The sequence below is a fragment of the Globicephala melas genome, chromosome 16 (assembly GCF_963455315.2).
Source record: "Globicephala melas chromosome 16, mGloMel1.2, whole genome shotgun sequence".
NCBI lineage: Eukaryota > Metazoa > Chordata > Mammalia > Artiodactyla > Delphinidae > Globicephala > Globicephala melas.
The window spans coordinates 62813154-62838486 of record NC_083329.1 but is presented as its reverse complement, the minus strand read 5'-3'; the positions used below and the strand labels follow the sequence as shown (position 1 = coordinate 62838486).

Here is a 25333-nt window from a genome sequence, read left to right as displayed (position 1 = left end):
CATATTTGTGAGCATCTCTTCCAGGAATTCGTTTACAAAACTGGAATCATTCCTTCAGTTTTGTGAATTGCTTTTCCCTCCGTATGTGCATCCTTTACTGTAAGTACAGATCTGTGCCTTTTTTTTTTTTTTTTAAGTTCCCCGACCAGGCATCAGACCAGGGATCCAACTGGCGCCCCCTGCAGTGGAAATGCAGAGGCTTAACCACTGGACCACCAGGGAAGTCCCTGTGCCACTTTTGATGACTGTGCCATCTCATAGTATCTCACAGTATGAGCATGTTATTTTATCTTTCATTATTATAAACAACCCTAAAATGAATGTCTTTGTGTAATCTTTGTGTATTTGTCTGATTGTCACTTGTAGGAGTGCAGGGTCAAAGTGAATGTATTTTAAATTTTGATGCAAGTTGCTCTCCAAAGCAGTTCCAGTTTACGTTCCTACCCTAAAGCCTAGGAGAGAACCTGTTTCCCCACAGCACTAACATTAGGTGTTGGCTTCCTTTTGTCACTTTGCTAGGTGCAAACTAATACATCGTTTTCATTTGTGTCTTTTAATTGAACGAGGATTAACATCTTACATTTATTGGTCACTTGCATTTCTTGAAAAGATTTTATTTTGAAATAATTTTAAGACTTACATAAATGTTGCAAAAATAGAACAGAAAGTTTGTGTATACTCTACACTGTTTCCACCAGTGTTAATGTTTTCCGTAATCATAGTACAATTATCAAAACGATATTAACATGAAGGGTGCCATCCTATAGATGCTTCTTTGAGCTTTTTTTTCTTAACAGTATATGCTGGAAATCACATCAGTTCATAGCAATCTTATTCTTTGTTTTACAACTGCATCATACTCCACTGTGTGGGTATACTATAGTTATTCAACCATTTTCTTATTATGTATGGGCACATAGGTTGTTTCCAATATTTTTCAATTACAAACATTGCTGCAGTGAGGAACCTTGTTATATATGTATTTACATACTGTTGGAGGGGTATCTTCAGAGTAGATTCCTAGGAGTGGGACAGCTGAGTCAAAAGATAAGTGCAGGGACTTACCTGGTGGCGCAGTGGTTAAGAATCCGCCTCCCAATGCAGGGGACACGGGTTTGATCCCTGGTCCGGGAAGATCCCACATGTCGCAGAGCAACTAAGCCCATCCGCCACAACTACTGAGCCTGTGCTCTAGAGCCTGCGAGCCACAACTACTGAGCCCACGTGCTGCAACTACTGAAGCCTGCACACCTAGAGCCCGTGCTCCGCAACAAGAGGAGCCACCGCAATGAAGAGTAGCCCCCGCTCACCGCAACCGGAGAAAGCCCGTGCACAGCAACGAAGACCCAATGCAGCCAAAAATAAAAAATAAATTTATTTTTAAAAAATTAAAAAAAAAAGATAAGTGCATATATAGTTTTTTGGGTTTTTTTTTTTTTTGATGTGGACCATTTTTTAAAGTCTTCATTGAACTTGTTACAACATTGCCTCTGTTCCATGTTTTTGGTTTTTTGGCCCAGTGGTATGTGGGATCCCAGGTCCCCGACCAGGGATCAAACCCACAACCCCTGCATTGGAAGGCAGAGTCCCAACCACTTGACTGCCAGGGAAGTCCCCATTTGTTCTGTAGATTCTGCCACATTCTGAATTTTGCTGAGACATCTCCATCTGTCACTTTACAAGCTCCTTGTCCCCCTGCATCTAACGTAATAGATAATTAGATCGAGAAGTGTACCCAGTGTCCAGTTGTCCCTCTGTCTTTTGATGTTAACAGCAAGAGGTGATCATTGCCTAAATGTCAGGTCACTGTGTTAATGGTGACCTGTACTCTGTGCCATTCATTGGACAATTTCCACAGGGACTGTTCCCCAAATGGCAGGCAGAACTCTCCCATCTTGAGTTTCCTAGTCCCATGTCTTTGTGTTTCTCAGGTGTGTCTGTCTAAGGATTTATCCTTACATTTATAAAAAATCTTTATTTTAATTTTCATCTGGGCTATTTCAGTTTTCATCTGGGCATTTTTCCAGCTAGGTCTTTAGAGGTCAGCACTGTGTATTGCAGTGGTTTATTGAGCTCCTACTACAAGACAGTATTGCATAATGATTAAAAGTGTGGGCTCTGGAGCAAAACTGCCTATTTATTGTATGTGACCTTTGATAAATTATTAATCTCTCTAGACTTCAATTCCTAATCTGCAGAATGGGAATAATAATAGTATCTCACAGAGTTCTGAGGATTAGATGATTTAAATATAGAAGGTTAACTGGTTCATAGTAATGATATACCATTATTAACCATGTGCCAATCACTTTCCTAGTCACAAACAGATATATACTGAGCACTTACTATGACTTTTTTTTTACACTACTGATTTTTAAAATAAATTTAATTTATTTTTGGCTGCATTGGGTCTTTGTTGCTGCGCGCAGGCTTCCTCTAGTTGCAGCGAGCAGGGGCTACTCTTCGTTGCGGTGCGCGGGCTTCTCATTGAGGTGGCTTCTCTTGTGGCAGACCACGGGCTCTAGGCACACAGGCTTCAGTAGTTGTGGGAAGATCTCACATACCGCAGAGCAGCTAAGCCCGTGTGCCACAACTACTGAAGCCTGCGCACCTACGGCCTGTGCTCCGCAGCAAGAGAAGCCACTGCAATGAGAAGCCCGCGCACCGCAACGAAGAGTAGCCCCTGCTCGCTGCAACTAGAGGAAGCCTGCGCGCAGCAACAAAGACCCAATGCAGCCAAAAATAAATAAATAAATAAATAAAATAAAAATAGCAACCTTGCCTCACCTGCTAACGTTCCTTATCTCCTCCTTTGTTTCCATAACACTTACCATCTGACATTACTATATAGTTTATTTAATGTCTTTCCCTATACTAGGGCAGAAAGTTTTTTAGTTGCTGAATTTCCAGATCCTAGAACAGTGCCAGGCAAATAACAGGCATTTTAAATATTTATTGAATGAACGAATTAGTCATTTGAAGTGTTGTGGAAAATGCTCTGATAGGAAGCCAGACTGGCAGCAAGAGTACCTGTTAAAAGTAATTCAGAAGATGATGGTCTAAGTCACTGGAGATGAAAAGTAGACCAATGTAAGAGCTTTTTAGAAGGTGGACTGGAGGTGGCTAATACTGGGTTTTATATTTAAGGATGAGAGAAGAAAGGAGAGTGAGTGTAGGAAATCATCAGCTTGGTGTATGGTGGTGTCACTCACTGAGATGCAGAACTTAAGAGCAAATTTTGGTGTGGGAGGGAAGGGGTATGTGAAGAGGAAACTGATTAGTTCCAATTTGAACATACTGATATACAGGAGTCAGTGGGACATTCAGGAGCGGTTGTTCCAGTTGAGAGATGAATATTGCATTCTGGAGCTCCAGAGTGCCATCTGGCCTGGAGACCCAGGTTTTGGAAGTGAGCAGCCCATGTAATGAAAGTCTTGGAAGTGGGTAAGATCTCCCTGGGACAGAATTTAGGAAAGAATCCTGAGGAGCACTAACATTTATAAAGGACAGATGTTTAATTCCATTTATTCCTAATAATTATTCTGTAGAGGTAAGTAATATTATCATTTATGTTTTACTTGAGAAACCCGAAGCTTAGAAAATTAGAAGCTAATCAGTTTGAAGCTGAGATTCAAACTTTGTGTCTATGAGCCTCCAAAATCAGTGCTCCTTTGTGTATCTCAAAGCATTTTATATACCCAGCTCTTGAGAGTAAACCTTCTCCGGCCTGGCCCCCGCCCCTCGTATTTGACGATAATTTTGGAAAGTTATGTAATGGGAAAAGCCTTGCTTGAAGTGTCTTCTCACAGCTCTGGCACTTAACTCTTGTATTACTTTGAGATGTTGTACATATCCCTACAACCTGTATTTCAGGGTTGAAGTGAAAATACTTTTCGATCACTCAGTGCTTTTTACATTCTTTTTTTTTTGCCCGCGCCATGTGGCATGCGGCATGTGGGATGTGGGATCTTAGTTCCCTGACCAGGGATCAAACCCGTGTTTCCTGCATTGGGAGCGCGGAGTCTTATCCGCTGGACCACCAGGGAAGTCCCGAAGCTATGCATTAATAACAATACACGGATCCTTGTTACATTTTTATCCAGTGATGGGCTGGGTTATATACTGTCAAAAGGTTTCTGCCTTTCAGCTTATATCAATTAACGAGAGTACTTAACCAGCTATGTTTGTAAACAATATTTCCTTGTGATCTGCTGAAGTCAATCGTATTTTTAAGCATCTACAACTTCACCGGGTCAACAAGAGAGAGACTCACCACCGCAGAGGGCGGGGCTGGAGGTGGGACTATCGTCAGTACAGGTTCCTTTCCATGACAACGGTTGCTATGGTGACTACTGCGCCTTCCCATTGGTCACTGCCAAGCATATTGCCTTTCCCCTGGCGGACGTCATTGGCTAGCGTTCTGCAGTGCGCAGGCGTAGGGCTCTCGGGGGCCGTAAGTGAAGTGTCGCAAAGCAGAAGGAAGGCGGGAGTCCTGTTTGCAAACACTGAGGAAACCGAGGCTGTGGAGGACGGTATGGCGGATGCTCCGTGGGCCGAGATTCGTGAGAAATTCCAGGCTGCGCTAGCCTTGTCTCGGGTAGAATTGCATAAAAACCCGGAAAAGGAACCGTACAAATCCAAATACAGCGCCCGGGCGCTGCTGGAAGAGGTCAAGGCTCTGTTGGGCCCTGCGCCTGAAGACGAGGATGAGCGACCTCAGGCCGATGACAGCTTGGGCGCAGGGGACCACGCCTTGGGACTGCCGGCTGAATTGGTGGAGGCCGAGGGGCCCGTCACCCAGGGGGCAGTGAGGCGGGCGGTTATTGAGTTCCATCTCGGGGTGAACCACATCGACACGGAGGAGCTGTCGGCGGGGGAGGAGCATCTGGTGAAATGCCTGAGGCTACTGCGCAAGTACCGACTGTCGCACGACTGCGTCTCACTCTACATCCAGGCTCAGGTGAGAGCGAGCCCGGCCCTGGTGTTGGCTGGAGGCTAGTGGGTGGCGAGGGGCCCCAACTCTTGCCGAGACCAAAGGCAAACGTATAAGACACGATTTGTCCCCACGTTTTCGCACTTTTGTGATAAGCGGCTTCCAAACTCCCTCTCCACCCTCTTCGCACACTCCACCAGCATTACTTAATTGCTTTGCGTAGTCGTGGTCAACGCGTTGGTTTCCCGAGACCCTCCAACTCTCCACTATTCCAAATCCTGTTCATTCTGTTAAGAAAAATGCAAGGTAATTTACTTCTTAATTTAAGGTCTCAAGGAAATTGTAAAGAATGACCAGAGTACATTCTTAATTTGAAACAAAGTATCTAAAATCTTACGTTTCTGTTCTTGCCGTAGTCATTCGTTTGCTTCCCAGGGAATTCCTGCCTGTTCTTCAAAACCGATCTCAAGACTCACCTGATACTTGTATATAACTTTCTTTGGATCATTTTGTTCTTAACTGACCTCTTCCTCCTACCTTTGAATTCTTAAAATACTTGTTTCCTATTTATATGGTGCTTGGTTTATTAAGAAATAAGTCTGACATTGTGGTCAGGAACATAACAGTTCAGAATACAAATATGTATGAACTTTTTTTTTAAGTTATTTATGTATATTTAATTTATTTACTTATTTATTTTTTGGCTGTGTTGGGTGTTTGTTGCTATGCGCGGGCTTTCTCCAGTTTCAGAGAGCGGGGGCTACGCTTCACTACGGTGCACGGGCTTCTCAATGCGGTGGCTTCTCTTGTTGTGGAGCACCGGCTCTGTAGTTGTGGCACGCAGGCTCAGTAGTTGTGGCTCACGGCCTCTAGAGCGCAGGCTCAGTAGTTATGGCTTACGGGCTTAGCTGCTCCACAGCATGTGGGATCTTCCTGGGCCAGAGCTCGAACCCGTGTCCCCTGCATTGGCAGGTGGATTCTTAACCACTGTGCCACCAGGGAAGCCCTTGTATGAACTTCTTGTGTCAGGTACTTTGCTTAAGTAAGCTCACAAACCCTTATATTCAGTAGTTCAAGTTCCTAGGATGTGTGATCCAGGGAACATTTACCACAATTGATCTTATGGTGAGTAGGTCTCAAAGAAAAACTTCAGAATTAAAAAGGAAATTGTATAGGTTATATTCTGTTATCATGGCCCAATTAAATGAAAAGTTACACATATAACAGGAACTATATCTCTTTTTGCTCACTATTTGTAATCTCAGTCCCTGGCACATAATAGGCCCATTCTAAATATTTGTTGAGTGGATGAATGATCTAATGAAATCCATAAGATATTGAATTCAAACAAAATCTCAGTTATTTGAAATTTTCTTCAACCATTTGGCTGCCTAAAATCTTAATGAACATTAAAAAAAAGTACTTCAATATCTCAAAAATTGAATTAGAAACCTTCCTTAATGTAATATAGGATCTCCAGTATTTGCTGTATTTTATTGATTTTAATATGCATGTTCTTAAATATATTAATATCTCTGAAATCAGGATCCATCTTACAGCTGATTGATTTTGTGTCATAATTTTCTTGGCAGTGTTTTCTTGTTGATACATAAAATAATTGTGTCTTAAAACTTGTGACATCGTACGCTCAATGAATTACAGTATTTTGAACAGTAAGCCTTTTCTGAAGGGTGAATTATTAGAGATATTTTTACTAAAACCAGGAACAAAACCTTGATTAGATGTTCTGGCCGTTGCAATAGTATAGAAAGCAAATAAGAATATCAGTCTTTAAAAATAAAAATCATTTTTTTTTTTTTTTTTTTTTTTTGTGGTACGCGGGCCTCTCACTGTTGCGGCCTCTCCCGTTGCGGAGCACAGGCTCCAGATGTGCAGGCTCAGCGGCCATGGCTCACGGGCCCAGCCGCTCTGTGGCATGTGGGATCTTCCCGGACCGGGGCACGAACCCGTGTCCCCTGCATCGGCAGGTGGACTCTCAACCACTGTGCCACCAGGGAAGCCCCCAAAATCATCATTTTTATATGTGATCCTTATATACCTAAAAAACCTAAAGTCATCAACTGTAAAAGTCTTAGAACTATCAGTCTGATAAAACAGGAGGATATAAGGTAAATATATAATATCAGTAATATTCTATATATAAGCAAGAACTTGTTAAAATATTATTTTTAGAATTGCATTTACAAAGAGAGTATTGGGGTAATAGAACTGATAATCTTAAAAGGAATGATATACCATGTTCCTAGGTGGCAAGATTAAACATATCATTTTCCTGATGTTCATTTATAGGTCTGATGCAATTCCTGCTGAAATCACAATAGGCTTTCTTTTTTCTTAGAACTGGACAAAATGAATATGTTTATCTGAAAGAATAAAGAAAAGTGAATATAAAAATATGAAAAGAAAAGTAATGCACTGGAACTAGCCTGGGAGGTACAACAGTAGTATTTTAATTAGATTGGGCTTATGCTAGTCTGTTTCTGAACTCTACTGTTCAGTTGATCTGTTTATTCCAATGGCATTACCACTCTATAGCATTTTATTACGTTTAATATTTGCTATATATGATGAGAGATTTGACCTCACTACTAATAAAGCAAACTGAAAGAATGAGATAGAAAAATTGTATCACATTGGCAGAAATTATTAAAGATATTGGTTACGTTTATTGTTGGAGAAACAATGAGGAGATGGATACTGCCCATTAGCATTATCGCTAGTGGAAATATAAATTCATAGAACTTTCTGGAGATCAGTAGGTATCAAAACTCTTGAGTCAAGACTTTGACTTAGGGCTTCCCTGGTGTCGCAGTGATTAAGAATCCGCCTGTCAATGCAGGGGATACGGGTTTGAGCCCTGGTCCTTGAAGACCCCACATGCCACAGAGCAGCTAAGCCTGTGCGCCACAACTACTGAGCCTGCGCTCTAGAGCCCGTGAGCCACAACTACTGAGCCCACGAGCCGCAACTACTGAAGCCCGCGCTCCTAGAGCCCGTGCTCCGCAACGAGAGAAGCCACCACAATGAGAGGCCCACGCACCGCAACAAAGAGTAGACCCCGCTTGCCGCAACTAGAGAAAGCCCACGCGCAGCAATGAAGACCCAATGCAGCCAAAAATAAATAAATAAAATAAGTAGTTAAAAAAAAAAAAGACTTAAAAATTCCACATCAATATTCTAAAATAATATTGAGACAGGTATGCAAAGGTAGGTTAACATGGATGTTTGTCACAGCATTGTTAGCTTCAAAAAAAGAATAAATTAAACATTAGTGAGATCTATAGTTAAATAAATACTGGTACATCCTTCTAAAATAATATTGAGACAGGTATGCAAAGGTAGGTTAACATGGATGTTTGTCACAGCATTGTTAGCTTCAAAAAAAGAATAAATTAAACATTAGTGAGATCTATAGTTAAATAAATACTGGTACATCCTTCTAAAATAATATTGAGACAGGTATGCAAAGGTAGGTTAACATGGATGTTTGTCACAGCATTGTTAGCTTCAAAAAAAGAATAAATTAAACATTAGTGAGATCTATAGTTAAATAAATACTGGTACATCCATACAGAAGAACAATATGCAGCCATTAGAAATAATGATTTATACTTGTTAACCAAAACTATCAATACTAAGAGGAGAGGGAAGACTAAAAGGCATGTTTGGAATTACATAGAGTGATTCTATTTTGGCAAAAGACTACCTGTGTGTGTGTATGTATGTGTAGGAAGAAGTTTGAAAGTATCAGTCCATGGGAATTTGTGATATTCTGACTCTTTTGTCTCAATCTGGTGTCTCCTTCCTGGGAAACTACAGATATACAGGACCTGGACCCACATTAGATTATCAAGGGAGACTGTCCCCGTCTACCTTCCCCAGAAGAAGGGGGCCTTAGGAATGGTTTTTATCTGGTTTTCCTTCTAATTTGTGCTATCAGCAATATACACTTGCATTTCCTGAGTGAAATTTAACTTGACAAATTAGTAGATTATTCTCCCCACTGCCAGGATACATATATATAAGGAGGGCGGTTTTTGTGTGTTTATAGCTTTATTGAGGTACAGTTGATGTACAGTAGACTGCACATATCTAAAGTATACAATTTGATGAACTTTGACATCTTTATATTCTCATGAAACAGTTACTGCAATCAAGGTAATGAACATATCCATCACCACTAAAAGTTTCCTTGTGTCCCTTTGTAATTCCTCTCTCACTCCTTTATTCTCTCTCCCTTCTCCTTGCCCTCCTCCACCACATTTTCTAGAATTTCATAATGGAATCATATGGTGTATACTCTTCTTCTGGTCTGACTTCTTTCAATGCGCATCATTATTTCATTGCTGCATCTGAGATGTTTTTTTTCTTCCTTTTTTAGTCTGTTAATATGGTGAATTACATTGATTGATTTTCCAATGTTAAACCAACCTTTCTTTCCTGTGATAAACTCCACTTGGAGTTTTTGCCAAGCCAAACGAGTAAAATATTACTCTTTTATATATTGTTGGACTGGATTTGCTAAAATTTTGTTAATATTTTTTGTCTCTTTGTTCATGAAGGATATCAGTCTGTAGTTTTCTTGTTGTGTCTTTGGTTTAGTATGAGATGGGAAGTGTTCTTTCCTCTTTGCTTTTCTTGATGAATTTGTGTAGAGTTGGTATTATTTTTTCCTTACATTTTTGGTAGAATTCACCAGTAGTACTTTTTTAGCAGTTTTTGTTTTATATTTATTTTTTTCCTTACCTATTCTGTTATCCCAAGGGCAAGAACATGATGTTGCTTTGTGAATGATACAGTACTTTCTGATGTATTATGGGATTTATATTGTAAAAATAATTCATGTAGAATGTCAAAAGCAGTCACCTATGTGGAGTAAACACTGAAAAAAACATTAACACTATTAATTTTGAAAAATCAAATCAGTTCTAGATCCCTTGCATGGTCCTTAACTTCAGGACCTCAATAGGTTGTGGTTAAAAAAAGCCTTTAGTCGTTTGTAGACACACTCTAGGGTCTCTACTTGATTTAAGATTTATCACACACCAGAGTTGTTGCTTTCTGTGGCACAGCCTACCCTGGATCTAGCAGCCTAAATGCATCACCATCCCGTCAAAATAGAGTAAATGTGGCTAACCAGTTCCTGGTAGTGGGTGTGTTGCTAATCTGTCTAGGCTAGGTACAGTCTGCTGGGGTTGTGCTGGTGTCATGGCCAAATGGAGTGTCTCAAGGACTGTTGTCAGAGGAAAAATAAGCTGACCTAGGGAGTGAGAAAAGGTGACTTGTGGATTCATTTCTAAATTCAAGAAATGAATATTAAGGGAGATTATATTCTCTGAGGCTAGGTGGGCAGAATAATCGGTAAATTAGTAGTGGGCCAGAGCCCTTTAAGCTTCCCCAGGGTACCGCAAAGGATTGCATAAGTAATATAGAGGAGAGAACTGCCCAATCTCAGTAATTTATCACTATGACCTACCTGCAGTCCTAGACACTGAGAACTGATCAAGTCACTTAAAAAAAATTATAGAATAGGTATATTACGTGAAGCCATGAGACCAGAGGTCTGTGTTTCAGGGCAGTGATCATGTCACCTTTAAACTGTAGGGTTTCTAAACATGTTTTTTTGTGTCATGTACCCCTTTTGCAATCTACTGAAGCCTGTATTTCATGAAACAGAATAATGATTTTAAATGTATAAAATAAAATGTAGGGGTTATAAAAGAAACCAATAACATAGAAGTTACTAAAATATTTTTTAAAACAAATGTATGATATAGTGATACATGAGCTTCCTTATTAACACATTAAATAACATCTGTGTCTAATAACTTCCATAATTTTAAAGTACTAATGAATATAAATGGTATTTTGAGATATCTGCAAGCTATAATATGAAGATTTTTTTCACTTCTATAGGCCACAGAAATCCCAGGTACTGTAATACTGTTTCGTAGGACATAGTGAAAATAAGTTTGTAATAGTTCTCCATCTACATTCATAGACTCTGAATTCTCTTCATGGGTAACTTGTGGGTCCTTGGGCCCAGGTTAAGAATTTGCTTTAAAAACTTTGTTTTCCTTATTCTGTTCCCTTCCCTAGGGAGGTAAGCAAAAGATGTTGGAAGCCCAGCCTCAGAGGTATCCCTGTGCCTGAAAGCCTGTCACAAGCGTTGGGAGGCAGAGTAACCCGTCTAAAGGGGAGCTAGTCTTGAATTCTGACCATGTAAACAGGCCTGATTTTCCGTATACAGAGTCTGATAAAAAGAGTCCTGTGGCAGGGGAAAAACTGGCTTAGTTTTTAAAATGTAACATTGTACCCCTAAATGTAGCAGATTGAAACAACAAACTTTTATTATAACGAATCCAGGCATGGCTTAGCTAGTTGCTTCTGGCTCAAGGTCTCTCATCAGATTGTTGGCCTGCTTGGGACTGCACTTGAAGGCTCAGCTTGGGGAGAACCTGCTTACAAGCTCACTCATGTGGTTGTTGGCAGGATTCAGTTTCTTACAGGTTGTTGGTCTGAGGGGCCTCGATTCCTTGCTGGCTGTTGACCTCCCAGACCATGTGAGTCTATCCATAGGGTGGCTCAGAATATGGCATTTGGCTTCCCTCAGAGAGTACAAGCAAGAGGGAGCACCCAAAATGGAACCACAGTGTTTTGTAACCTGATGTTGGAAGAGACCTTCTATCGCTTTTGCCATATTCTCTTTGTTAGAAGCAAGTCACTAAATCCAGCCCAGACTTAAGGGGAAGAGATTATACCGGGCATGAGCACCAGGAGGCAGGAATCACCAGGGAATCCATCTTAGTGGCTGCCTCCCACGACATAAGGACAGTAGTATTATGAATAATTAATTCATGGTTAATCAGACTGTGGTATTGATACTATCTGATAGGTAAGTATTGACTTTGAAACTATGAAAACTACTTCATTGGAAGATTTATATTGTCATTATTTGTCTTTATTTTCCAGAATAACCTGGGTATCTTGTGGTCTGAAAGAGAAGAAATTGAAACTGCACAAGCTTATCTGGAATCATCAGAAGCTCTATATAATCAGTATATGAAAGAGGTATGTTGCATGTCAGATAAATTTTAATCTTTTTTTTAAAAAAAATATTTGTTTGGCTGCACTGGGTCTTAGTTGTGGCACGTGGGATCTTCATTGCAGTGTGCGGGAACTTCTGGTTGCGGCGTGTGGGATCTAGTTCCCTGACCAGGGATCCAACCTGGGCCCCCTGCATTGGGAGCCTGTAGTCTTAACCGCTGGACCACCAGGGAAGTCCCTAAATTTTAATCTTTGATTGAAACTAGTCAAGAATTGACATTAAGAATTCCTCACTCATAATATTGGAATATGACTTTTCAGTATACTTTGGGACCTCTCTATAGAGCTGTCTAGGTGGTCATCTAATAGCTGAAATTATTTTATATTAAAAACTTCAGAGTTCTTAAAAATAACCCCTGGATAAGGTCTAATGGCAGCCTTAATCCAAATATAATTGTGTAAGAAATATTATTCTAATATCCTAAAATACTGATATTTGCATGTTTTCATCTATAATCTAAAATTTCTGTTTTGATTTCCACTGAGGATAGCAGTGCTTAAAGGAAGGCAAACAACTACCTAAGCAAAATATATGAAATATTGGAGGCACTGGTTCTCAAATTTCAGCATGCATCAGAATCACCTGGAGGACTTGTTAACACACAATGCTCATCCCCAGACTCTGATTCAGTAGGTCTGGGTTGGGACTTGAGAATTTGCATTTTTAACAAGGTGCCAGGTGCTGCTGCTAGTTTGAGTACTGCACTTTGAGAACCACTGCTTCAGGGCAGTGATTTTCAATAACTTTTTTTTTTTTTTAACTGTAAAACCCTTCTGAAATACAGTATGTAAAAACTGATTGAGGTACTCTGGTTAAACAGGTCAGAAGAACCCTGAGCCCAATCCACTACAGATACCTTCTTCCCTCCCCATTGTGGTAGTACAAAAGAGATGCTGTAGAACTTCTAGGGCTCTGGAGAGCCTAGATTGAAAACTTTTACTTTAGAGGGTCACGGTCCTACAAAGGTGAACTTTGTAACACCACTGTGTTACCGTTCATTTCCTTAGTGAATTTTACCTACCACTTGGCAACCTGGAGGAGGCTATACATGTTTGGGGGCAAGGAGGTAGATAGGAAATCTCTGTACCTTCCACTCAGCTGTGCTGTGAACCTAACACTGCTCTAAAAAATGAAGTCTATTAAAAAAAAACTTGGCAGTCTTCTAAAATTAAAATGGATTTAGTTAATTTTGTTTTGAGGCTATGTGTAGCACTTCTTTCTTTTTTTTTAATATTTATTTTTGGCGCTTTGGGTCTTCGTTGCTGCATGTGGGCTTTCTCTAGTTGTGATGAGCAGGGTCTACTCTTCGTTGCAGCGCGCAGGCTTCTCATTGCAGTGGCTTCTCTTGTTGCGGAGCATGGGCTCTAAGCACGCAGGCTTCAGTGGTTGTGGCACACAGGCTTCAGTAGTTGTGGCTCACAGGCTCTAGAGCGCAGGCTCAGTAGTTGTGGCACACGGGCTTAGTTGCTCCACGGCATGTGGGATCTTCCCAGACCAGGGCTAGAACCTGTGTCTCTGGCATTGGTAGGCGGATTCTTAACCACTGCGCCACCAGGGAAGTCCCAAGCACGTCTTTAAATAACCAGATATTTTGAGGTTTTTCAAGCCCACGGTTAAGAATCAATGTCTTATCAAGTTCACCAGTGATTTATACTTTGCCAAATTTAGTGGTAAATTCTTAGTCCTCATCTTATTTGACCTATCGGTAGCATTTGGCATAGTTGATCAATCTAGCCTCTGGCTCAGTTGATTAGTCTCTCTTCCTTGACATACTTTTTAAGTTTAGCTGCTGCTTGTCTGTTTTTCCTTCTTTTCAGTCCTTGTTGCATCCTCCTTATATCCCCAACCTTTGAACAGTGGGGTACCCAGAGTTCAGTGTTTCGATGTCTTCTCTTTCCATCTGCATTCATTCCCTTGTTCTAAATATCATCTCTGTGCTGATGACTCCCAAATTATATCCGCAGTCTGTACCTCTCTAATTGCAGACTTGTCTGTCCAACTGCTGATTTGGCACTTGTACTTTTTATGGGGTAGGTATCTCTAAAACTACTAACACTGAGTTTCTGATAGCCTTCCTCTCCCTACCTTGCTTGCTATAAACACCAGCTTTTTTCTTCAGTTGTTGAGGCCTAAAACCTTGGAGATGCCTCTTCTCCTCACACTATCTAATACGTCAGCAAATTCTGTTGGTTTCACTTTTAAATTCTGTCTAGAATCAGACCACTGCTGTCACCATCATCTCTTGTTGTAGTCTCCTAGTTGGTCTTCCTGCTGTCATACCCCCTTCAGTTCAAAGGTATATTAGACCACATCACTCCTTTCCTCAAAATTTTCAGTGGTTTTCCCATCTTACTCAGACTCCAAAGACCTTTGAAGACCGGCAAGTTCGGCAAGTTCATTTTCTGATCTGGCTACTATTACTTCTCTGATTTCATCTACTATTCTCCCCTGTCTTGTTCTGTTCTAGCTATACTGGCCATCTTGTTCTAAAACACAGCAGACAAGCTCCCAACTCAGGGCCTTTGCCCTTCTCTGTTTCCTCTGCTAATGCCACTCTTCCCCTAGATATCTATCTGGGTCACTCCCTCATTTCTTTCAGATTTTTTTTTAAAATAAATTTATTTGTTTATTTTTGGCTGCGTTGGGTCTTCATTGCTGCGCGTGTGGGCTTTCTCTAGTTGTGGAGAGCGGGGGCTACTCTTCGTTGAGGTGCACACGGGCTTCAGTAGATGTGATCGCAGGCTCTAGAGCGCAGGCGCACGGGCTTAGTTGCTCCGCGGCATGTGGGATCTTTCTGGACCAGGGCTCGAACCCATGTCCCCTGCATTGGCAGGTGGATTCTTAACCACTGCGCCACCAGGGAAGCCCCATTTCTTTTAGATTTTGACTCAGACATCTCCCATCTAGTGAGGACTCGTTGGCCACTCATCTGACACTGTAGACCACCCCTCCGCAGCACTTCCTATCCTATCCCCCTTTCCTGCTGTTTTTGCTTTGCACTTATCACTAACATATTCATTTTAATGATTTATTTATCACCCATCTTCAGTACTGGAAAGTTAAGCTCCAGGACAACAAGGATATTTTTACTATTATATTCACTGCAGCATCTAGAACAGTATCTATTTCTTGATAACGAATGATATTCTGCCTTGTTCATCCAGATCAACCAAAAAAAGAACAGTGTTACTACCGTGTGAATGCTTGAATGAATTTAATGGAGGGTTTCAGTTTTAAAATATGTAAGGTAGTGTTCAGTTGGAGAAGTTTAATTGCTTATATGGTTTTCTGCTTGTTTGGTATCAGTCAATAATTAATAATTCTGAATAAAAATATTTTTAATATTTCATAAATTATTGACCTAATGGTGGCAGAAGTTAGAATGTCATTTTTAAAAATCTATAGATACAAAATGTAGTTCTAGATAAAGGAGAGATCTAAACAGAGTGGAGAATCACTGAATTTGAAGATAGGAAACCTGGGATTTCTAGTTTGACTTTGGTTGTAATGAACTGACTTGGGAGAATTCAAATTTTCTGTGCCACCTATTCCTCATTTGTAAGATGGGGATACCCCTCCTGTCTCAACAATACAGAAGTGTTACGGGGATCAGATAATAAAGTAGTTAATGCAGAGTCACTAAAAATACACTATCTAATAATTGCAGAATGGTTAAATAAATTATGATACTCTTAGCAAGGGAATGTGATATAACCATTAAAATGATAAATATTTAGATCATCAATACATGGAAAAGGTGTATAATATGTACACCTTGATTACAACTATATTAACATTTTTCCTGGTAAGGCCCTGCAAAGATGAACTAGATGATATAAAACTAACATTTTAGTTTCATAAAACTAACATTTTAGTTTTAGACGATGTAACTAATAAAAACTAGTATTTATTGAGTGCTTAAGCAGGCTACATTTTATTCTCACAACAATACTATGAAAGAGGTACTGTTATTCTCATTTATAGGTAAGGAGTTTGTGATTCAATGAGGTTAGCATATACTATGTGACACAATCAGAATTTAAATATGGTTCATCTGACCCCAAACTTTGGTTCTTTCTACTCTACCATGCTACCTTCCAAGGTAATATTATAGTTAAATATTTAGTGTATTAAAGGGATTCTTTTTCTCCATAAAATTGCTCAAATATAGAATAATAAAAAAGAAAATGTAGTTGTGAAGAGTTATTTATTAGTAGGTTTTGGGTGGGGGGGGGTGGTAAAGAGACACAATCTTATAAGCCAGAGGGATTTTAAACATTGATTCATTCATTTATTTTCAGATTTGAGATATACTTGATGTATATACTACTGTGTACGTTTAAGATGTACAGTGTGATGATTTGATTCACAGATACATTGCAAATGATTACCATAACAGGGTTAGTTAACACCTCCATCACCTCACATAATTACCTTTTTTTTTGTTTTTGTGATGAGAATATTTAAGATTTACTATCTTAGCAACTTTTTTTTTTCAGGTTTTAAAACTTTTTATTTGCATATTAAAAAAATTGTGCATTCCAATAATTAAAATCATTTGAACAACAACAAAAAAAAATGGCACTGATTAAACTGCATTTTACAGCCCGCAGGACACCCTGGACCAGCTTGCTCTTTACTCTAGATTTCACTGTCGTCCCACCCAGCCTCCTTCACCAACATGCAAGTTCTTTTCCTTCCCTGCCAGCCAGACAGGCGGATGGGAAGCAGGCGCGGCCTTCGTTGTCAGTAGTTCTCCATTCTTTGATGTGAAAAAGGGCAGCACAGTCATTTAAACTTGATCCAACCTCTTTGCATCTTACAAAGTTAAACAGCTAAAAGAAGTAAAATAAGAAGGCAATGCTCGTGGAATGTACAGTGCATATTGGCGGCGCACGCCTCATTACGACTCGCCTGCTTGCTTCTCCTGTTCAGTCGTTTCTTGTGAAGGCAGTGGATTTTTCTCTTTCGTTTCTGTTTTCTTCAGTTTCGACTTATCGAATTTCTCAATCTCAGCCATATCGGTTTGTCAGACATGGCTGCAGAGGAAGCGGAGCGAATTACGAGCGAACGAGGTCCGACCTGCGCAGTGGTCGCCGCCGAGTCTATCTTAGCAACTTTTGAGTATACAGTACAGTATTTTTTTTTTTAAGATTTATTATTTATTTATTTATTTTTGGCTGCATCGGATCTTAGTTGCGGCACATGGGATCTTTGTTGAGGCATGCGGATTTTTCATTGCAGTGCACGGGCTTCTCTCTAGTTGTGGCTTGTGGGTTTTCTCTTCTCTAGTTGTGGCGTGCGGGCTCCAGGGCGCGTGGGCTCTGTAGTTGTGGCATGCAGGCTCTCTAGTTGAGGTGCACGAGCTCAGTAGTTGTGGCGTGTGGGCTTAGTTGTTCTGCGGCATGTGGGATCTTAGTTCTCTGACCGGGGATCAGACCCGTGTCCCCTGCATTGGAAGGCAGATTCTTTACCACTGGACCACCAGTGAAGTCCCTACAATACAGAAGTATTAACTGTAGTTAACATGGTGTACAATTAGATCCCCAGAACTTATTAATCTTATAACTGGAAGTTTGTACCCTTTGCCAAACATTTCCCCATTTCCCCCATCACCTCAGCCCCTGGCAACCACCGTTCTACTCTCTGTTTCTAGTTCACCATTTTTTTTTTTTTTTTTTTTAAGATTCCACGTACAAGTGATACCATACAGTATTTGGAAGATGACCATTTTAAAAGCATTTGGCACACATTATAAAATTGCTTTCCAAAAAGACTACTAATGTATCCTTACTCCACTAGTGTATGAGAATTCTCATCTCCTTCATAACTTTTCCTTATATAGCTTTTAAAAAAAGTCTTTGCTAATATAGGCAGAATGGTCTCATTTTAACTCAAATTTCTTTGATTAAAGAGATTAATTTTAAAATATTATTTTCTGTTTGTATTTTCTCTTTTGAAAGTGTTCATGGTTTTTTACATTTATTTACTCATTTGTGTTTTCTTGCTAATTTTTTGCTCTTTTATGTTAAATCTTTTAAAATTGAGTTATAATTGGCATATGACATATTAGTTTAAGGTGTACAACATAATGATTCAAAATATGTATATATTATGAAATGATCACCACAGTAAGTCTTGTTAATACTCATCACCACACATTTTACAATTTTTTCTTGTGAGAACTTTTAAAAGCCACTCTCTTAGCAACTTTCAGATATACAATACAGAATTAAAAAAAAATTTTATTGGAGTATAGTTGATTTACAGTGCTGTATTAGTTTCAGGTGTACAGCAAAGTGAATCAGTTATACATATGCATATATCCACTCTTTTTTAGATTGTTTTCCCATAAGGGCCATTGCAGAGTATTGAGTAGAGTTCCCTGTGCTGTACAGTAGGTCCTTATTCGTTATCTATTTTATATATAGTAGTGTGTATATGTCAATCCCAATCTTCCAATTTATCCCTTCCCCCCACTTACCCCCTGGTAACCATAAGTTTGTTTTCTACACCTGCAACTCTATTTCTGTTTTGTAGATAAGTACATTTGTACCTTTTTTTTTTTTTTTTGGCCGTGCCCCACGGCGTGCAGGATCTTAGCTCCTTGATCAAGGATTGAACCCATACCCACTGCAGTGGAAATGGTAGAGTCTTAACCACTGGACCCATTGCGTGCAGGATCTTAGTTCCTTGACCAGGGATTGAACCCATTCCCACTTCAGTGGAAACAGTAGAGTCTTAACCACTGGACCACCAGAGAAGTCCTTGTACCCTTTTCTTAGATTCCACATATAAACAATATCATATAATATTTGTCTTTCTCTGTCTGACTTACTTCACTCATTATGACAATCTCTAGGTCCATCGATGTTGATGCAAGTGGCATTATTTCGCTCCTTTTTATGGCTAATATTCCATTGTATATATGTACCACATCTTTATCCATTCATCTGTCGATGGACATTTAGGTTGGTTCCCTTTCCTGGCTATTGAAAATAGTGCTGCAGTGAACACTGGGGTGCATGTATCTTTTCCAGTTTTGGTTTTCTCTGGATATGTGCCCAGGAGTGGATTGCTGGATCATACAGAATTATTAACTGTAGTCACCATGCTATACATGATATCCCCAGGCCTTATTTATTTTATAACTGGAAGTTTGAATCTTTTGACTGCCTTCATTTGCCCTTTCTGACCACCCCCAACCTTTTGCTTCTAGAAACCACAAACCTAATCTGTTCTATGTATCTGTGAGGTTGGTTGGTTGAAGATTCCACACGTGAGATCACTGGTAGTATTTGTCTTTCCTTGTCTGACTTACTTCACTTTGCATAACATCCTCAAGTTCTATCCATGTTGCAAGTGGCAAGATTTCCTTCTTTTTTTTTTTTTTTTTTGTGGTACGCGGGTCTCTCACTGATGTGGCCTCTCCCGTTGTGGAGCACAGGCTCTGGACGCGCAGGCTCAGCGGCCATGGCTCACGGGCCCAGCCGCTCCGGACACACAGGCTCAGCGGCCATGGCTCACAGGCCCAGCCACTCCGCGGCATGTGGGATCTTCCCGGACCGGGGCACAAACCCGTGTCCCCTGCATCGGCAGGCGGACTCTCAACCACTGCGCCACCAGGGAAGCCCTATTTTGTTCTTTTTTATGGCTAAGTACCTTATAAATCATTTTTCAGTACAGTTTCGTGGCATGAAGTGCAACTCATATTGGGCAATTATGACCACTACTGCGCTTTCTGGGTAGCAGTCTACCAGTTTTCCTTTAAGGAACCACCGACCCCCAAGTCTCTGTCCATGTGGTTTGGTGGGGCTTCCCCTGTTTCAGCTCCAACGGTGCATATGAAATTCATACCTGGCCAGTGAAAGTTCTCTCCTAGGCCAGAGTAGTTGGCCCAGGGACAGTCTTGGAAGGAAGTTGGGTGAATCAGAGTCAATGCTCATCATCCTGGGTTGTGCTAAAGTACTGGGAGAGGGGACTGCCATGCTGCTAAGCTGGCAGGATGTAAGCCTGGTGATGCGGGGTCCTGTTCATAGAAGGAGGTGCCTGGAAACCAAGAGAGGAAAGTAGATCCAAGCAGTGAAGAAAGACACAGGCCTCAGTTATTTAAGCCAGTATATTTCTTTTCTTCTCCTTCTCCTCCCTCTCCCTCTCCTTCTCCATTTTTGTTTTTGCTTTTGTTATTGTTGTTGTTGTTGTTTGCTTGCAAGGAGTTCCAACTAACTAGCCCAGTATGGCAGGCAGAATAATGGCCTCCCAAAGATGACTCTGTCCTAATCATCCTAATCCTTGGAACCTGTTACCTTACATGGCCAAGGGCAATTAAGGTTGCAGATGGAATTAATGCTGCTAATCAGGTGATCTTAAAAGAGGGAGTGGCCTGGATTATCCAGGTGGGACCCATGTAATCACAAGCGTCTTTAAAAATGGAAGCCAGAGGCAGAAGGAAAGTTCAGGGTGATGTGGTGTGAGAAGGTGCGGTTTGCTAGCTTTGAAGATGGACTAAAGGGCCACAAGCCGAGGAATGCAGAAGCCGGAAAAGGTAAGGGAGCAGATTCTCCTCTGGAGTTTCCAGAAAGAAAGGCAGCCCTGCCAACACCTTATTTTTAGCCCGGTGAGACCCATGTCAGACTTTTAGCCTATAGAACTATAAGGGGACACATTTGGGACGTTTTAAGCCACCAAGGTTTGGGCAGTTCGTTACAGCAGCCACCAACAGTGTGGTGATTTGTTACAGTTAAGCTGAGAAAATTAAACACCGTGTGTTCTACCCGTTGCCTCCTAACACTGCCCTGTGAAAGCACAGCCGGTGGTTCCACACGCCCGCGGGCCAAGCCCACAGTCCTCACCGGGAATTGAGGGCTTGCGTGGGCCGCCTGGCCGGCCTCAGCCTATTTTTCCAGACTCATGTCTCCATCCGTGCTTCTTTCAGTAGTTTCTTCAGCTAGGGTTACTCTTCTCACTTTCTTCTCCAGGCCCTTGGTGTTGAGGCTGAGCCGCCCCTCCTTTCCCGCCCTCCCCCCACCGATGATGCCTTGCTCTCCTTTCTGCCATTGTAGCACTCAGACACGCCCCGTCCCTTCCTTCAGGGCTCAGCTCTCGTCGCACCTGCCCGCACAAACCCTCATTTGGGCCTGGACACTCCTGCCTAAAGCTGTGATAGTTTCAGATGTGCGAGGACTATGGGTTGTCCCCTTGGTGCTGTGTTCCTGGTCCTGGAGGGACCTGCCCAGGCTGGGCATCTGGTGCTCTCAGCACTTCCAAGCCCTGCTTCTTGGGAGAAAATGGGCTCTGAGAGGGCAAGCGATGCCCCCCAAAGCCTCCTAGCCTTCAGTCCATAGGTCTTTCCACTTTTCCCTGCGGCCTTCAGGCCCTCAGTAGAGATGTTGCACATGTGATTGCTTGATTGTTTCCTCAACGCGGCTGGATGACTCACCAACCTCTACAGGCCAGCCATCCCTGCCTGCGTTCAGCAGGGCTCCCTCCCTCAATGTCCCCAAGCTGAAACCGCAGAAATGCGTCTGGGGTAGGGGGAGCCTCCAAGAACCTCCACTTTTTTATGTCTCAGGGCAGAAAGAATCCATCGAGAGGCAAAGTGATAGAAGTGATTTATTAGAATAGGACACTTGTGAGGCTTACAAGCAGGTGAGCAAGGGAGTGCTGTACCCTGAGAACGTAGTGGGCTACAGTTTTATAATCAAAATTGGGGAGGGGGAGAAGGCCACCTTCTTCCTCGTTCTTTTTTTTTTTTTTGGCAGTATGCGGGCCTCTCGCTGTTGTGGCCTCTCCTGTTGCGGAGTACAGGCTGCGGACGCGCAGGCTCAGAGGCCATGGCTCACGGGCCCAGCCGCTCCAGACGCACAGGCTCAGCGGCCATGGCTCACGGGCCCAGCCACTCCGCGGCATGTGGGATCTTCCCGGACCGGGGCACGAACCCATGTCCCCTGCGTCGGCAGGCGGACTCTCAACCACTGTGCCACCAGGGAAGCCCTCTTCTTCTTTTTTTTAATGGCTGAATGATGCTCCATTGTGTGTGTGTGTATACACATTTCCTTTATCCATTCATCCACTGACAGACACTAAGTTGTTTCCATGTTTGGCTATTGTAAATGTTGCAGTGAACATGGGGTGCAGATAACTTTTCAAGTTAGTGTTTTTGTTTCCCTTGGATAAATAAACAGAAGTGGAATTGCTGGATCACATGGTAGTTCTATTTTTAATTTTTTTTTTGCGGTACGCGGGCCTCTCACTGCTGTGGCCTCTCCCGCTGCGGAGCACAGGCTCCGGACGCACAGGCTCAGCGGCCATGGCTCACGGGCCTAGCCGCTCCGCGGCATGTGGGATCTTCCCGGACCGGGGCACTAACCCGTGTCCCCTGCATCGGCAGGTGGACTCCCAACCACTGCGCCACTAGGGAAGCCCTATTTTTAATTTTTTGAGGAACCTCCAGTTGTTTTCTATAGTGGTGGCACCAATTTGCATTCCAACCAACAGTGCAGCAGGGTTCTCTTTTCTCCACATCCTTGTCAACACTTGTTATTTCTTGTGTTTTTAATAATAGCCATTCTAACAGGTATGAGATAATATTTCATTGTGGTTTTGATTTGCATTTCCCTGATGATTAGTGATGTTGAGCGCGCTTTCATGTGTGTGTTGGCCATCTGTATGTCTCCTTTGGAAAAATTCAGATCTTTTGCCCATGTTCTAATCAGATTTCTTTTTTTTTTTTGGCTATTGAGTTGAATGAGTTCTTTATATATTTTGGATATTAACCCCTTATTGCATATATGATTTGCACATATTTTCTTCCGTTTGATAGGTTGCCTTTTCATTTTGTTGATGGTTTCCTTTGCTGTGCAGAAGTTTTTTTTTAAATGTTTGATGTATTCCCACTTATTGATACTTTATTTATTTAACAAACATTTATAGTAGCACTTGTGGACACTGTTACAGGTGATTTACAAATTTTAACTCATTTAATTCTCACGACAACTTAAGAGGTAGATTTTTTTTTTTTTTTTCTGTATGCGGGCCTCTCACTGTTGTGGCCTCTCCTGTTGCGCGGAGCACAGGCTCCGGACGCACAGGCTCAATGGCCATGGCTCACAGGCCCAGCCGCTCCGTGGCATGTGGGTTCCTCCCAGACCGGGGCACGAACCCGTGTCCCCTGCATCGGCAGGCGGACTCTCAACCACTGCGCCACCAGGGAAGCCCAAGAGGTAGATATTTTTATTATTTTATAGATGAGGGAACACATGCACAAGAGATTACATGACTTGCCCAAGTCCACACACCAGTAAGTGGCAAAGCTGGGGTTACAACCTATTGTTAACGTGGTCTGACTCCACACCACACACTTTTAACCACTATATCCTACTGCCTCCCTTAGTAGTTGGACTTAGTCTAAAACACAAGTATGAAGTGCTCCTTTAAGAACTGTGTAGTGTAGCGAGGACTCCATATCTGTACCAAAATAATGATGGCAGATAAAAGAAATGTGCTGTAAGCAGAGTGCATAGACTAAGCGTTCCTATTTGCTTTGTCGGTTTAATTCACTAGACATTTATTGTTTTTACTTTGTGCCAGGTACTATGCATAATGCAGGGGAATCAAATATGAATAAAATATGGTCCTGACGCATGACAAGCTTCCCCTGGCGGAGAAAGATTGGAGCAAATCAACATGTTAATTACACCCACAAGAAATTTTAAAATGTACTTTTAGGTTTTTTTTTTTTTTTTGGTTGCGTTGGGTCTTTCTCTAGTTGATGCGTACGGGCTTTCTTTAGTTGCGGTGAGCAGGGGCTATTCTTCGTTGTGGTGCCCGGGCTTCTCATTGCGGTGGCTTCTCGTTGTGAAGCATGGGCTCTAGGCGTGCGGGCTTCAGTAGTTGTGGGGCGTGGGCTTAGCTCGTAGGCTCTAGAGCGCAGGCTCAGTAGTTGTGGTGCACAGGCTTAGTTGCTCCGTGGCATGTGGGATCTTCCCAGACCAGGGATCGAACCTGTGTCCCCTGCCTTGGCAGGCGGATTCTTAACCACTGCGCCACCAGGGAAGTCCCTAGTTTTTTTTTAAATTTTTATTTATTAAAAAAAAATATATTTTTTAACATTTATTTATTTGGCTGTGCCGGGTCTTAGTTATGGCATGTGTGGGATCTTTAGTTGCAGCATGCAGGATCTAGTTCCCTGACCAGGGACTGAACCCGGGCCCCCTGCATTGGAAGCACAGTGTCTTAACCACTGGACCACTAGGGAAGTCCCTAATTTTTATTTTATACTGGAGTATCATTGATTAACAATGTTGTGTTAGTTTCAGGTGTACAGCAAAGTGATTCAGTTATACAAGTATCTATTCTTTTTCAAATTCTTTTCCCATTTAGGTTATTACAGAATGTTGAGCAGAGTTCCCTGTGCTATACAGTAGGTCCTTGTTGGTTATCTATTTTATTTTTCTTTTTTCTTTCCTTTCCTTTTTTCTTTCTTTTCTTTTCCCTCCCTCCCTCCCTCCCTCCCTCCCTCCCTTCCTTCCTTCCTTCCTTTCTTTCTTCCTCCCTCCCTCCCTTCCTCTTATTGAAGTATAGTTAATTTACAGTTGTGCCAATCTGCTGTACAGCAAAGTGACTCAGTTATACACATATATACATTCTTTTAATATTCTTTTCCATTATGGTTTATCACAGGATATTGAATGTATTTCCCTGTGCTATACATTAGGACCTTCTTGTTTATCCATTCTAAATGCAATAGTTTGCATCTACCAATCCCAAACTCCCAGTCCATCCCTCTCCCTCCCCACCCCCCTTGGCAACCACAAGTCTGTTCTCTATGTCTGAGTCTGTTTCTGTTTTGTAGGTAGGTTAATTTGTGCCATGTTTTAGATTCCACATGTAAGTGATATCATATGGTATTTGTCTTTCTCTTTCTGACTTACTTCACTTAGTATGGTAATCTCTAGTTGCATCCATCTTGCTCTAGTGACATTATTTCATTCTCTTTCTATGGCTGAGTAGTATTCCATTGTATATATGTACCACCTCTTCTTTATCCATTAATCTGTTGATGGACATTTAGGTTGCTTCCATGTCTTAGCTATTGTAAATAGTGCTGCAGTGAACACTGGGGTGCATGTATCCTTTTGAATTATGGTTTTCTCCAGATATATGCCCAGGAATGGGATTGCTGGATCATATGGTAGCTCTATTTTTAGTTTTTTAAGGAATCTCCATACTGTTCTCCATAGTGGCTGTACCAATTTGCATTCCCACCAACA

The 25333-nt window shown here is 41.6% G+C and overlaps 1 protein-coding gene and 1 pseudogene across 2 annotated transcripts in view; one reads left to right on the top strand and one right to left on the bottom strand.

Moving 5' to 3' along the window:
* The first annotated feature begins 4457 nt into the window (after positions 1-4457).
* Positions 4458-25333, top strand: part of KIFBP (kinesin family binding protein) — a 45301-nt gene continuing 24425 nt past the window's right edge. The window contains exons 1-2 of one of the 2 annotated variants that reach the window (XM_030862425.2): positions 4458-4960; positions 11927-12025. In XM_030862425.2, coding sequence (XP_030718285.1) covers positions 4535-4960; positions 11927-12025 — 525 coding nt within the window. In that variant the 5' untranslated portion in view covers positions 4458-4534. The remainder of the gene's footprint in view (positions 4961-11926; positions 12026-25333) is intronic. The other variant, XM_030862426.3, reaches the window with a different exon arrangement.
* Positions 16549-17099, bottom strand: LOC138842366 (thymosin beta-4-like; annotated as a pseudogene).